Here is a 14,533-nt window from a genome sequence, read left to right as displayed (position 1 = left end):
CCTGACCAAGATGGTGACAGCGTGATAAAAGTCTATTGACAACCAACCAGTGAAAACAAAATTTTAAACTCAGAGGTCGAATTAAAACAATTTCTGTTTTCACCATGTGCGTAACTGAACTCTTAAAACTTCTTAACTTTACAAATGGTTTCCTTTCTTAGGGTCTTGTCATATGAGGCAACTTTTACAGGCAACTTGGAGGCAATCGACTGCAGTGCATACTACGGGAACACTTTGATAGCACAGGAGTCACTTTACGATCATGATCTTTAACATTCCGCTACAAAATGTTTGCACATTGAAATGTGAATGCCCTCCCCCCCTGCATGGAGATTGCCTGGAACTGGTTGCCTGTAAGTTGCCTCATGTGACATGGCCCTTGAGGGTTAAACCGACAAAATAAACTGAATCCTGTTTTTCCGACCTCCAAAACAAAAATCCTGCGTGTAGTTCCAGGTGATCTCCATAATCTCTACCGGAAAGTGTTCACTTGGACAGAATCCATTCGGGACGATGTGCCAGCCCTTCTAGATTCCAGGAGCTGGTGTGGCAGGAGAAGCGCCCCCACCCCCCCCCCCCATATGGCAAACTGTGTACAAACTTCTTCTGATAGCGCCCTCTTTTAAATCCTCCTCTTCTAGCCCATGTTAATTTCCTGTATGATGGGGGACAGACTCTCTGGCAGACCGAGTTCCCTGGGACACCAACCTTCCAAGATTCCAGGAGTCGGTTTTAAGTTCAGGCTTCTTGAGAAGGCAACAGTTGTTCTCCATCCCGACTTTAGGATATGCTTTACACATCTACTGAGGTGATAACAAAACTTCTTTACTTTTCAAGTGGATGCTGTCGGTTCACTGTCAACTCCTGTTGTGGTTCTCTGCATGATCTGGCCTCTGTTTGATCTCATTATGCCAATCAAACACACACATCCCGACCTCAGGATACGCTTCTACTTCTAACGAGGTGATGAAAAACTTCTTTACTTTACAAGTGGATGCTTTTGGTTCACTGTCAATTCCTTTTGAGGTTCTCTGCATGAGGTCGCCCTCTGTTGGTCTCATTATGCCAATCATACACACACCAACAAGTGGTTCACACCATTAGAGATCAGAAGCAATGGGCCAAGATTTTTCCTGAGAAACCTCTGCTGTAGTAAACGTTCGCAGGAACCTTTTCATGGACGTTGGTTCACTGTCAATTTCTTGGGGTTCTACGCATAATGTCGCCCTCTGTTGGTCTCATCATGCCAATCAGACACACGCTATTGAATTTTCCTTGAGATACCTCCACTGTAGTAACGTTGGCAGGAACCCTTCACTGACATTTCCTCCTCCAAAAAAATTTAAAAAATCCAGAGCACACGAATGATGCATTTGTTTTTTATCTATGACACTGTCACAGTCAATTAGGCCCTCCAATAGTCCAGACGTATGGAGGACCAAGTGTGTCAAAACACTCACTTCATATATATATATAAATATATACATTATTAGTTTTTCTTGATTGTCTAGACTGCTGTTATGTATGGAGAGCCAAGTCTCTCAAACAGTCAGATGGCACCCGTTTGCTGGGCGCTGATTTTGCAGTACTCTTTTATTTGGCGTTAGCGGTCGTTGACGATGACGACAAGGAGCTACTGCAGAGTAAAAAATAGCACAGAAATGTTGTAAATAATAATAATTTTGCAAGTCGCCAGACACACAAGGCCTGAATGCCACTTTTTTTTTTTTCCAGCCTGGCCCGTTGCCACCTACTCCTGGGGCTGAAACAGTGAACTACTCTGATGCTTAAGCAAAATTTTGGGCTATAGTTAGCAGAAATGCTTACCGATAAGCAATTTGTTTAATGTTTTTTTTTATGCAAGTCACCAGACACAAAAGGCCCGATTTTTTTTTCCAGAGGCCGTTGCCACCTACTCCTGTAGGACTGAAACAGGGTTACCCCTTTCACAGTCCATATGGATGTAGGCTTGGGTATCATCAATTCGAAGCCTGGCTGTTGCAGCAGAAAGCACTACCTCTCCAATTTTACGTAGCAAGTGTCACGACCGGGATTTGAACCCACACCCTGCTGATCAAACACCTTGAATTCGGTGCTCTTAACCGCTCGGCCATGACCATGATGACACGCCACAAAGCAACGCTATGAAACTGGCCTCTGTTCTTAAAAAAAAAACACCAATAACACAGACACTTACTCTCGTACTCTTGTGACGACCTTTTGGACTAGCCGGTCGCAGATTCCTGGGTACGACTCCTCTGATAAGTCAAACGCTATTTTCAACTGGTCTATCGCCGTCGACGCCCCGGGGGCTTCCGTCCCTTGGTATTTTGTTTTGAGCTGCAAAAATAAATCACAGTAAAAGAAATGTAAACACAATGGTCATTGGTAAACTTTTAAGCTGGATTTATACTGCGAATGCGAATGCGAATGGGATTCGAATTTAGACGACACAAATTCACCACGAATAATTCGCAACAGTTGAACTCCTGCAAAATATTCACTGCAAAAACAGACCAGTGACCTCAAAATTGCTTCCCTTGAGCGATCGCAGGAAGTATGAACCAGGCTTCTCTCTTTCAGTGTCAAGGTCGTATTTGTACGATCTAATTTATGTATTCCGAAAGTCTTTTTTATGTGCTCAAAAAGTGTCATCAATCACACATGTACGACTCGTAGTATGTTATCATGTTATCATAGAGCTATTCAGCACATGCTCAGTCTGGTGTCTGGACTCCACTTACTTTTGTTAGTAAAGGCACCAGCAGGGAATTGAGGGATTCCGACTTGGGTTGTCGCTGGACGGGTACTTCGCGTTCTTCAACGCTCATTTCGTTCGGATGATTGCTGACGTGTTGAGAAACGTTGGGTACGTTTGGATTCCCCCGAACGGTATCGAACCTCCATCCAGAGTCTGTGTCGTTATCGCCGCCTAACCTCTCATCACCACTGAAAATAAATAGAGATGTTTAGTAAATGATTTTTATTTATTTATTGAAAGAGTATTAACTTAAAAGGAATTATAAAGAATTGTTGAAGACACTGGACACTATTGTGTATGGCACAATGGTGCCAGGGTCTGCTCATCTGGAGGTTGCTATGCAAAAGCTTGCCTCGAACCCTTTGACATAGCAACTGTCTTTATAGTCTGAGGAATTCAGTAAGCAGTAACTTGTGCTAAGCACGTCATTGTACTAGATTTTATTCAAATCGGACTCGCAAATGGCTTATTTATTATTTAAAGAAGCTTGTAAAAGAAAAAAAAAAAACTTACTGATCTGAATCCGAGTCAGAATCCGACTCATTCCCTTCAGCCTTCCACCTCTTGTACTTGTCGATAAGTTCCGTCAAGTGAGACGTCTTCTTTGCATTCTTCAGGAATTTATGCTTGAGCAATTCTTTGGCTGTGGGTCTCTGAAATAGGGAAATAAATACATCACATGTTATTGTTGTCAAACAAAATAATCTTTTAAAAAAACCATCACAGGGGTTTGTTTTTCCTGGCTGTAACCATTGGCCATATTAACCGTAAATATTATTGGCCACGCCCACGAAACGCACCCTAAGTCGCAAAAACTGAGACAATTTATTTTTTACACATTGTTTTACTCATTTCATTTCTTGAAAACTACAGCACCAGTGACCTCATGAAGTAATATTTTAAGGGAAGCTTTCTACTATCTTTATCTTGTAAGTTTAATGTAAATCTGTGGACATTGTATTTTGTTTTACAAAAAGTACCCAGAACCTTTAACAGCAGTGTTTACCAACCAAAAATTCCTTAAAATTTATTATTATTGAAAATCGTGCCCAACTCGGTTTATGCTTAGCAAAACAAATTTGCTCAGTATTTTCTGACACAGCTTCATGGCATTGGGCCCCGGGGTCGATTTCACAAAGCATTCAAATGTATCATAGAGAAATTGTAAGTATCACTATAGTGATTTGTATTGTGGCATCTTACTTCACTTAGCAACTACAATACACCGATCCATTAGGCTACGCCCACGGCGCAAGAACACGTGAGCCTCTCCAATGCCATTCTGCACAACTTTGCTGCGCGCGCCAAGCAACCGCGCACACATGTCGGACTTTATAGTGTCGGACTTTTGGTTGTGCAATGGGTTGTGATTGGTTAAAACGAAATGGGGCGGAGCTTAATGGATCGGTCTACTGATTTGCAGTTATGCTCAATCTTAGCTCTTTCTGAAACCAGCCCCAGGGCGTCCAGTCAAAGAGAACTGTTTTGTCCGGTCAGGTTTGTCTGCACTTACAAAGGCAGGATCTTTGTTGAGACAGGCATCTACAAAATCCTTGAAGGCTTTGCTGTAGTTCCCCTCCAGTGTAGGCGGATTGTTCTTAGGGATGAGGAACAGCACCCTCATTGGGTGAAGATCAGAGTGTGGAGGCTCCCCCTTGGCCAGCTCGATCGCTGTGATGCCGAGCGACCATATATCAGCCTGCAAGTAGAAAAAAGAAAAGTCTTGTTTAAAAACACATGCCCTGCAAGCCAGTCCGTTTCTTGACATTCGACACATGTAGAACAGCGTTATTGTTTTTTTTCACAAAACACCACGCACACACACACACACATACGTTTACGGTGCAGACCGAGGACTTCATTCAGTCCCCTGACTGCGATTGGATAAAGACCTTGCCTCAACCCTGTATTGCACTTGATTGTTCTCTAGCACTTCCCTAATCTTAACCAATCAAATTAACTCCTAATTTGTCGGATGTATCCGACGTCTTCATCAAACTTCTTAACAATCACCCGCCTGGGTGCTTGCCAACTTTCTGACTACATGTCCTTGCACGGTCATACTTGCACGGTCGACTACATGTACACTAAAGTAAATGTCATACCCATTGTTTGTCATGACTGGATGACAATGCCAATAAAAAAGTGTTATTGTGTTATCGCTGAGTTATTCACCGACTTAATCCCAGGGCTGACAGACGAGATTGGGTACGGCTTGGGATCGGAAGGGCGTGTTCCGAAATCCAAAGAGGAATCCTTGACAGTATTCACCATGTCATGAGTCCAGACGGGCTTTATACAAAATGTAGCAAGAATATTTCTATCAAGTAGACCCTACTAAATTGGCTAAAGATTTTTCCATTGGTGTACTTTGGGTAATTACTCAAAAACATTGTTCTAAAGCATAAAACCTTACTTGGTTACGAGTAATGGGGAGAGGTCGGTAGTATAAAACATTGTGAGAAACGGCTCCCTCTGAAGTAGAGTAGGTTTCGAGAAAGAAGTAACTTTCCACGAATTTGTATTTCGAGACCTCAGATTTGAAAGCACACAACTCCGTGTGAAAAAGGGTGTTTTTCTTTCGATGACCGATGCGATTGAGTTCAAATTTTTGCAGGTTTGACTGGTCTTTGACAATTACCAAGTGTGTCCAGTGTCTTTAAAGGGAAAGAATCTTTTTTTTTTTTTTAACCATTCGATTGTTATTACTCCTGTACAAATGTAGATTTATACAATAAAAGTAACCTGTGAAAATTTTAAAGGTGGTTGGGATTTTGAGATATTGCACAAAAATCAGGAGTGATTACGCAGGAACAATAATCCGTAATTGGAATACACAATCTGAGTGACGTTACTGTCAGGAACGATCCTCACTTTCTGAAACTAAATCTACTGTATTTTTCCATAATGGCATAAAACTTAGTATCGAAAGCTGCTTTCCAAGGAAGTTTTTATTGGAATTAATTTTAAGAGTGATAACCAAATGCATACGAACTACAGTATACTTCAGTGTAGTGCATAATGTCTATTGGAGGAAAACAAAATATCACCTTGGGTGAGAAATATATGATGCTCTCGCATGTACCACAAACAATTTGTTTTATTCCCCTGGCCTCATCATTATACAACAGCTGCTTGATTGGGGGAAATGTCAGGGGAACCTCTTCTTCTCTCTGCAGACTGAGTATCTGTTTTTCGTCAGATATATTTAGTACATTGCCAATACTAACAAGCTTATTGAATTAAGACAAGAAAGTGCAATTGCTTGGTTGATAGGGATGAGTGTGGGGCGTGGGGTTTTATCTGGAAGTGCATTCTTCACTTTCCAGGAACAAATGACGAGGACGCCACAAGTAGAGGAGGGAAAAGGTTGTTGCCCAACATGCATTGTACATGTTCATGGGATTGTAAAATACATCAGGCCTGATACGTCCACGGAGGCAACAAAGGTGATTGCCTCCATGCCCCCTGATCTTGCCGAGTGCCCTTGAAATGACGAGGACGCCACAAGTAGAGGAGGGAAAAGGTTGTTGCCCAACATGCATTGTACATGTTCATGGGATCGTATAATACATCAGGCCTGATACTTCACTAAGGCAACGAAGGTGATTGCCTCCATGCCCCCTGGTTTTTTGCCTTGGTGCCCTTGAAATGATGAGGATGCCACAAGCAGGGAAGGGAAAAGGTCGTTGCCCAACATGTATTGTACATGTTCATGAGATTGTATAACACATCAGGTCTGATACTTCACTAAGGCAACGAAGGTGATTGCCTCCATGCCCCCTGGTCATTGTATTGGTGCCCTTGAAATGCTACAGTAGAAATTTACAATTTCCTCATACATTAGGGTGCCCTTTACCAAGGAGAAAATGCCTTGGTGCCCCTTGCCCTTTCAATTGTACGCATGATGTAGTGTATCGATCAAAGTGGGCCCATATCTCATTAAGGCTAATGAAATTGAGCTCATTGTAACTTGACACAGAGGACAGGGGTTGCAAAAAATCTTACGAAAAAAATTCTGTACAAGCAATCAACGTGTGAACAAGCTGGCCATTATTCCTCAGGAGCAACCCTGAGGAAGGGAGTAGTGTGAAAAGGGCAACGGCATGCCATGTACATGTATGTACAGTCTTGTTCCTCACCTTAGCATCATAGGCAGACTGTTTTATCACCTCGGGTGCCATCCAAAATGGCGTTCCTACAAACGTATTCCTCTTCATTTGTGTGTCCGTTAATTGCCCCGCGACACCAAAATCTGCTAGCTTCACGTCACCGCTCTCCGACAGTAATACATTCGCAGCTGGTGGTGAGAGAAGAGAAGAAGAAACAAAATAGCCATTAACAATTTTTTATTTTTTTTAAGGCAGTGGACACCATTGGTAATTACTGAAAGTAATTATTAGCATAAAAACCTTACTTTGTAACGAGTAATGGGGAGAGGTTGATAGTACATAAAACATTGTGAGAAACAGCTTTCTTTGAAGTGACGTAGTTTTCAAGAAAGAAGTTTTTTTCCGCGAATTAGATTGTGAGACCTCAGATTTAGGTGTTTTTTTCTTTTATTAATATCTCGTAACTTCGACGACCGATTGAGCTCAAATTTTCACAGGTTTGTTATTTTAGATACACCAACTGTGAAGACTAGTCTTTGACAATAACCAATAGTGTCCAGTGTCTTTAAAGAGGAAAATGGTATTTCATTTTTTGTGTGAAAAATAATAATAAACTCTGTCTATGGTATAACAAGATTGTGATGAGATACAAAACTAAACAATTTTGGACCGAATAAATATTTTGTTGAGATGAACAAGGGAAATTTGACTAGAGAGGGACTTGAACCCGGGACCTCCAGATTCACATGTTGGCACTCTACTCCTTAATAACTCTGGACACTATTGGTAATTGTCAAAGACCAGTAATCTCACTTGGTGTATCTCAACATATGCATGAAATAACAAACCTGTGAAAATTTGAGCTCAATTCGTCGTCGAAGTTGCGAGATAACTATGAGAGAAAAAACACCCTTGTCACACGAAGTTGTGTGCTTTCAGATGCTTGATTTCGAGACCTCAAGTTTTAAATCTGAGGTCTCAAAATCAAATTTGTGGAAAATGACTTCTTTCTTGAAAACTACGTCACTTCAGAGGGAGCTGTTTCTCACAATGTTTTACACTGCCAACCTCTCCCCATTACTCGTAATAAAGAAAGGTTTTAAGATAATAATTATTTTGAGTAATAACCAATAATGTACACTGCCCTTAAGTTTATGGTCTCCCTATTTTGTCAGTATCTTTGTTAGGTGAAATCCCTGTTCATTATTCCAGCTGTGAATGTGAATGCGCATGCGATACATACTTTGTGTCACCAATTCGCAATAAAAAATAATAAGAAACAGTAGGTATGTGCTCAACTCCTCTGAGACATTCACAAGCCATGTGACGTCAAAATTCGCTTCACAATAGCAGGAAGTATGAACCAAGCTTAAGTCAACATTCCAGTGAGACGGTGGTCTTGCAAACCACTGTACATTCATGCCTCCAACTGCACAGTCCCCCCGTGTATTCCTTTTGATAATAATCCCAATGATCAAGGGTGTGGCCCGAGTTGCTTCATCCCTTGGAGCCCCTAAATGTTCTGATAAGCCCAGGGCTTGATTCCCCTAGTCACCAAGCCTGACACAGAAAAAAAACCTAGTCATAAACGCCGCAGGCTATTCGCATTCGTCTCTAAGGTAAGGTATCCAGGCAAGGCTAGTCAGAATGAGCAACATGACTGTTCGTTTACTGGATGTGGCACGGCCGATCTGTCCAGTCATGGTCCAGTGCACCAAGCTCTGATTGCTTAATCATCAGAGTGTAGGTTCGAATCCCGGTCATGACACTCAACACTCAATGTTCTTGGGCAAGGCACTTAACCATAAGTTGCTTCTCTTAAGGTACCCAGGCAAGGCTAGTCAGAATGAGGAATATGAATGTTCGTTTACAACATGTGATGTGGCACGGCCGATCTGTCCAGTCATGGTCCAGTGCACCAAGCTCTGATTGCTTAATCATCAGAGTGTAGGTTCGAATCCCGGTCATGACACTCAACACTCAATGTTCTTGGGCAAGGCACAAAAATGCATGTGCGCAGCAATATATGTAAAAACCAGAAAGGTGGCACACAAACACTCAAGGTCAGTTTACGCAGACTCATTAAATGTAGGAGTACAAAAGATCAATCCAACTACAGACATGGACTCGAGACAAGTTACTTTAAAATCATTTAGCCATTTACATATGCTGTTTTATTTATATTTCTGTTACTTTTCTGTGACAGCGCACAATTGACTGAGAGCGATAGAATGTTATTCCTGGTATTAAAACAAAATATAATAATAATAATATGGAAAGGTTTGCGGTAACAGTGTTATGACTATCTCTAAAATGAGTTGCGGTGGTTCTGAAAAAGAACCGTTGGTTTCAACTCAACGTTTTGCTCTGATCGTCTTCTTGAGAAAGCAACTCGGCATTTAACATGCATTAAAAATTTAGTATTTTGAAAAAATTCTGTACAAATTTCTCTTGTGTAATTTAGGTATTTCATATGGATAAACAGCTTGAACATCTTATTTATCTAACAAGTCTGTTAAGACAAGGGGAAGTGAGATCACTCCCCTAATTGTCCGCTAATTTCTTAGTTACATTCGGTAAGTCGCTGATGATGGATATGCTGGAAATCTGTATCTCTTCCGCGAAAAAGTATGGCTTCATCATAGTGTTGACATACTTGTAACTTTTTGTGTGTTTTTTTTGTTTATGTTTTAGCTAGTCAATTCAATAGACCTTCATCATGGTGTGTTAATCTTGATTTTACTCCATTCCAACTGATTGTAACCAAACTGAGGCTGGACAAAAAAATAGTCTGGTACCATCCGCAATGAATGTTAGCATTGGAAACAGGGAACATGACCAAGATGGTGACAGCATGATAAAGGTCTATACACCAGCATCGTCAAAGACTAGCAGGGCACTCATACAGAAACATAAAAAGAACCTGTCCTACAGGTGCAGCTTATCACCAGGGGCCTTTCACAAATTTCGGCCTGGGCTCAAGCTCAGGATAGATTCGAGCCAATGCTGGGGTTTGTTTTTGATGTCTCTCGTCGGGGAAAGTAATAATAATAATAACTTTTTGTGTGTTTTTTTTGTTTATGTTTTAGCTAGTCAATTCAATAGACCTTCATCATGGTGTGTTAATCTTGATTTTACTCCATTCCAACTGATTGTAACCAAACTGAGGCTGGACAAAAAAATAGTCTGGTACCATCCGCAATGAATGTTAGCATTGGAAACAGGGAACATGACCAAGATGGTGACAGCATGATAAAGGTCTATACACCAGCATCGTCAAAGACTAGCAGGGCACTCATACAGAAACATAAAAAGAACCTGTCCTACAGGTGCAGCTTATCACCAGGGGCCTTTCACAAATTTCGGCCTGGGCTCAAGCTCAGGATAGATTCGAGCCAATGCTGGGGTTTGTTTTTGATGTCTCTCGTCGGGGAAAGTAATAATAATAATAACTTTTTGTGTGTTTTTTTTGTTTATGTTTTAGCTAGTCAATTCAATAGACCTTCATCATGGTGTGTTAATCTTGATTTTACTCCATTCCAACTGATTGTAACCAAACTGAGGCTGGACAAAAAAATAGTCTGGTACCATCCGCAATGAATGTTAGCATTGGAAACAGAAAACATGACCAAGATGGTGACAGCATGATAAAGGTCTATACACCAGCGTCGTCCAAGACTAGCAGGGCACTCATACAGAAACATAAAAAGAACCTGTCCTACAGGTGCAGCTTATCACCAGGGGCCTTTCACAAATTTCGGCCTGGGGTCAAGCTCAGGATAGCTTCGAGCCAATGCTGGGGTTTGTTTTTGATGTCTCTCGTCGGGGAAAGTAATAATAATAATAACACACACTCTGCTAAAAAATGCATGTTAAATGCCGAGCTGTGTTTTCACTGTGCGCACCGCGCATAGCCCAAGCCAGAAGCCCAAGCTAGAAGCCCAAGCCAAAGATTGAACCCAAGCCCAGGTTGGAAGACAAAACATGGAAGAAGAAATAGGGGAAGACAAAAGCTGAGCTGTTGACCCAATTCACCTAACGTCATCATCAGAATAATCTGGATGGGCCACATTGGTGGACAATGTCACTGTGGGTTATTTAGTGAAGTGCGCATTTTAGGCGACGCAGCCTTTACACGTAAACCTATCGACCACCAAAATGGTGAGCATGGCACAGTCGCTATGTGTAACCTGTGTGCAAGGGCAGGTCAATACAGTACATGTACTTGCCAGGGACATTGATGTGCTTCAAACTGATCTTCCCAATGAGAGATAGACAAGAATGGGCAAATCTCAACAAGATTCCGACCTCGGTCGACGAGAGAAAGCGAGAGAGCAAATCAAGTGTGAAAAGGTCGACCAAATTTTCCCTGAGAACTTGGTGTGAAGGGGGATTAAAGCCATTTGACACTTTCTGAACAGAACAAAAATGTTCACAGATTTACAAATAACTTACAGGGTTTACAGAAGGTAATTGGTGAAAGACTTCCCATTTAAATATTATTCCATGAAATGCTTTACTTTTTGAGAAAACATTGAGAAAACAATTATCAATTCTTGATATCGAGAATAACGTATTTATTTTTAACATGTCAAACGTGCGGAATATAGGGTGGGTTTTCCCGGTTATTTTCTCCCGACTCCGATGACCTAATGAGCCTAAATTTTCACAGCTTTGTTGCTTGTATAATATAAGTTGTGATACACGAAGTGTGGGCCTTTGGACAACTGTTTACCGATGTTGTACGATTGCTTTAAAGAGTAGAGTTGAAGTAATTACTCTACCAACGCATTCAAGGGTACTTTAATACCATGTCTGTTTTCCTCATGTTAACTGTAATTCTTATTAACCGATGCAGCACTCTGATGAAAATCCTTTGCCCTTCCTAGAATGTTTGCCCGTTAATTGACTAATACAGGGAATGTATATGTAATGGGATGAAATTGCAGCCCCCCTTTTTTTGTTACCCCTAGTTTACCTATGTCCTGCTCGGACTAGGGCGAGTCTAGGGGTGGGTGGTTGCCTGGTGGTGTGTGATGAGTGGGTGATTGGTAGCAGGCTTTGCAACCAATCACGGCTATTGAGGAAGGGATGTCTCAGGGGTCAGTGCCCAAACCCAAGGAAGTGGTTTGACACTTGGCCACTGGACACCGACAGAGGACGGATAGTGTTAGAATTAACCCTCCAAGTTCCTTCAATAATTACACTTTGCCTCTGTCGGACATCTACGTTGGATTGCGCCAGCCCAGCTTTATCACCACAATAATTGTATATATTCATCCCCTGTCCTGCTCTAGGTGAGTTTGATTTTACTTTTATCTTTCTTGTGAGCCTAGCTAGGTTTAAAAGTTAAAGTAAAGATCGGCGTGTCGCGTAACATTTAATTTGAACAGTCACTGCATACTTTCAATTGTGTAAGGATAGTGTTTTAGATTTTGATGACTGAAGTTCTAGAAAAGAAGTTCCTTTTTACATGCTCTTATTTTGAATTGATAATTGTTGACTTGTTGTTTTCCATGCTCTTTTGACTTTTGATGCTTACAAAATGTGAATTGTCATATTACATTTTGTCTCAGTATTATTAAGCTTTTAACTTGATTTATTTAATGTTGGTTTAGTTTCTGCATTATTCAGTACTTATTTGTTTCATGGTTCAATTTCATTGTCTACTTTGCCCAAGACCAGATACTTTTATTAGCGTCTGTTTTATTGAGTGGTTGATTTGTTTGATTCCACCTGTGGATTATTAGAACAACTTATTTCTAATAGTACTTTTTGATATGAGTTTGGCAAGAGACAAAGACTAGTTTTGTATTTGAAGTTTCTTTGATTTAGTTTTATGCATCTTTCTTTCTTGTATTTACTGAAACTATACTTTTCAGCCAGTGATTACTTTTATCATAGTTTTGCTCTATGGTTTCATACATATATCTTTGCTTTTTAACTTCTTGTTTGGTTTTTAATGTTTTGCATTTACGTTTATTCAGACTTCTTTAAAGTTTATCATTGTATATAATACATTGCAGTCAAAACCAATTCCCACGGTTTTTCATTGTTTATTGTAAACATCCTGATTTCATGGCACCAAGGAGTCATTGTTCCATGAAATGTCTTAAATACCACAAACTATGCAAGGGGTGTAGTTTCCTTAATTGGTTTAAATACCCTGTCCATCATTTTGCCTCAGGCATGCACTGGTCTGGGGAATAGTGTGACCTTTTAGCACCCATACTGCACTGGCTAGTGTAACAGTCTCACACAGCTGTTATTGTTTCACACTTAATTTACTTTCAAGATTAGTGATTTCTGTTAAAGGATTATAAGGTTTATTATTAGGTATTTAATTTTAGTGTAGTTTATATTTTTGAATGGCATAGTATTAATTTTAAACTTGGCCACTGGACACCGACAGAGGACGGATAGTGTTAGAATTAACCCTCCAAGTTCCTTCAATAATTACACTTTGCCTCTGTCGGACATCTACGTTGGATTGCGCCAGCCCAGCTTTATCACCACAATAATTGTATATATTCATCCCCTGTCCTGCTCTAGGCCGAATCCAAATCAAGAGAGCCAGCAGGACAGCGTGTCATCAACTGTAGCCTATTTATCTTCACTGCATTTTCGTCATACCCACTTGTACCAGAACAGTAATCCTGTCCCCTGATCAAGGACAAGGAACTGGTTCTGAAGTCTTCAAGTTTGTCATCATAATCTTCACAGCCCCAATATCTTCAACTTTGCTGGAAGAACTTTTTCATTGTCACACCATCTTCAATTCAAGTATCTTCAATTCAAGTTATCGTCAGCGTCCGTACAAGTCCAACACCAACAGATAGGCCATTCATTTATTTTTGTTTTATATTTCCATTGTATAAAGTTTCATTGTTATTTTCGTTGCATTTTAATTGTCGAGACCCGCCGGGTTCGTTTTCGCCTCTTTTGTATTTGAGAGTTTCTTCAATCTTTTATGAGTACCTTCAGTTTAGAGAAAAGTAAGGATGCATGCATTACTGCAATGTTAGGCATTATTACTGCAAAATAGAGCGATTTTTTTTTTAAATTTTATTTCTTAGTCATTTTTTTCCCTAGGCATTTTACTTGCGCGAATGGACATGCGTAGCGATTGTTTAAACTTATGTCGGGACGACATTCAGAAAGCAGGCGCGCGTGTAATGGGATGAAATTGCAGCCCCCCTTTTTTTGTTACCCCTAGTTTACCTATGTCCTGCTCGGACTAGGGCGAGTCTAGGGGTGGGTGGTTGCCTGGTGGTGTGTGATGAGTGGGTGATTGGTAGCAGGCTTTGCAACCAATCACGGCTATTGAGGAAGGGATGTCTCAGGGGTCAGTGCCCAAACCCAAGGAAGTGGTTTGACACTTGGCCACTGGACACCGACAGAGGACGGATAGTGTTAGAATTAACCCTCCAAGTTCCTTCAATAATTACACTTTGCCTCTGTCGGACATCTACGTTGGATTGCGCCAGCCCAGCTTTATCACCACAATAATTGTATATATTCATCCCCTGTCCTGCTCTAGGTGAGTTTGATTTTACTTTTATCTTTCTTGTGAGCCTAGCTAGGTTTAAAAGTTAAAGTAAAGATCGGCGTGTCGCGTAACATTTAATTTGAACAGTCACTGCATACTTTCAATTGTGTA

The 14,533-nt window shown here is 40.8% G+C and overlaps 1 protein-coding gene across 3 annotated transcripts in view; it reads right to left on the bottom strand.

Annotated features, from left to right (window-relative positions):
• Positions 1–588: 588 nt before the first annotated feature.
• The window catches only part of LOC117298218 (serine/threonine-protein kinase 26-like), a 53,970-nt gene continuing 40,025 nt past the window's right edge, over positions 589–14,533 (bottom strand). For all 3 annotated transcript variants that reach the window (XM_033781346.1, XM_033781347.1, XM_033781345.1), the window contains exons 4-9: positions 6,904–7,061; positions 4,275–4,460; positions 3,275–3,414; positions 2,745–2,949; positions 2,198–2,340; positions 589–1,636 (exon numbers count right to left, since the gene is read on the bottom strand). In XM_033781346.1, coding sequence (XP_033637237.1) covers positions 1,594–1,636; positions 2,198–2,340; positions 2,745–2,949; positions 3,275–3,414; positions 4,275–4,460; positions 6,904–7,061 — 875 coding nt within the window. In that variant the 3' untranslated portion in view covers positions 589–1,593. The remainder of the gene's footprint in view (positions 1,637–2,197; positions 2,341–2,744; positions 2,950–3,274; positions 3,415–4,274; positions 4,461–6,903; positions 7,062–14,533) is intronic.

The sequence above is a fragment of the Asterias rubens genome, chromosome 13 (genome assembly GCF_902459465.1).
Source record: "Asterias rubens chromosome 13, eAstRub1.3, whole genome shotgun sequence".
In the NCBI taxonomy this organism is placed as follows: domain Eukaryota; kingdom Metazoa; phylum Echinodermata; class Asteroidea; order Forcipulatida; family Asteriidae; genus Asterias; species Asterias rubens.
This window is presented reverse-complemented; position numbering and strand designations above follow the sequence as displayed.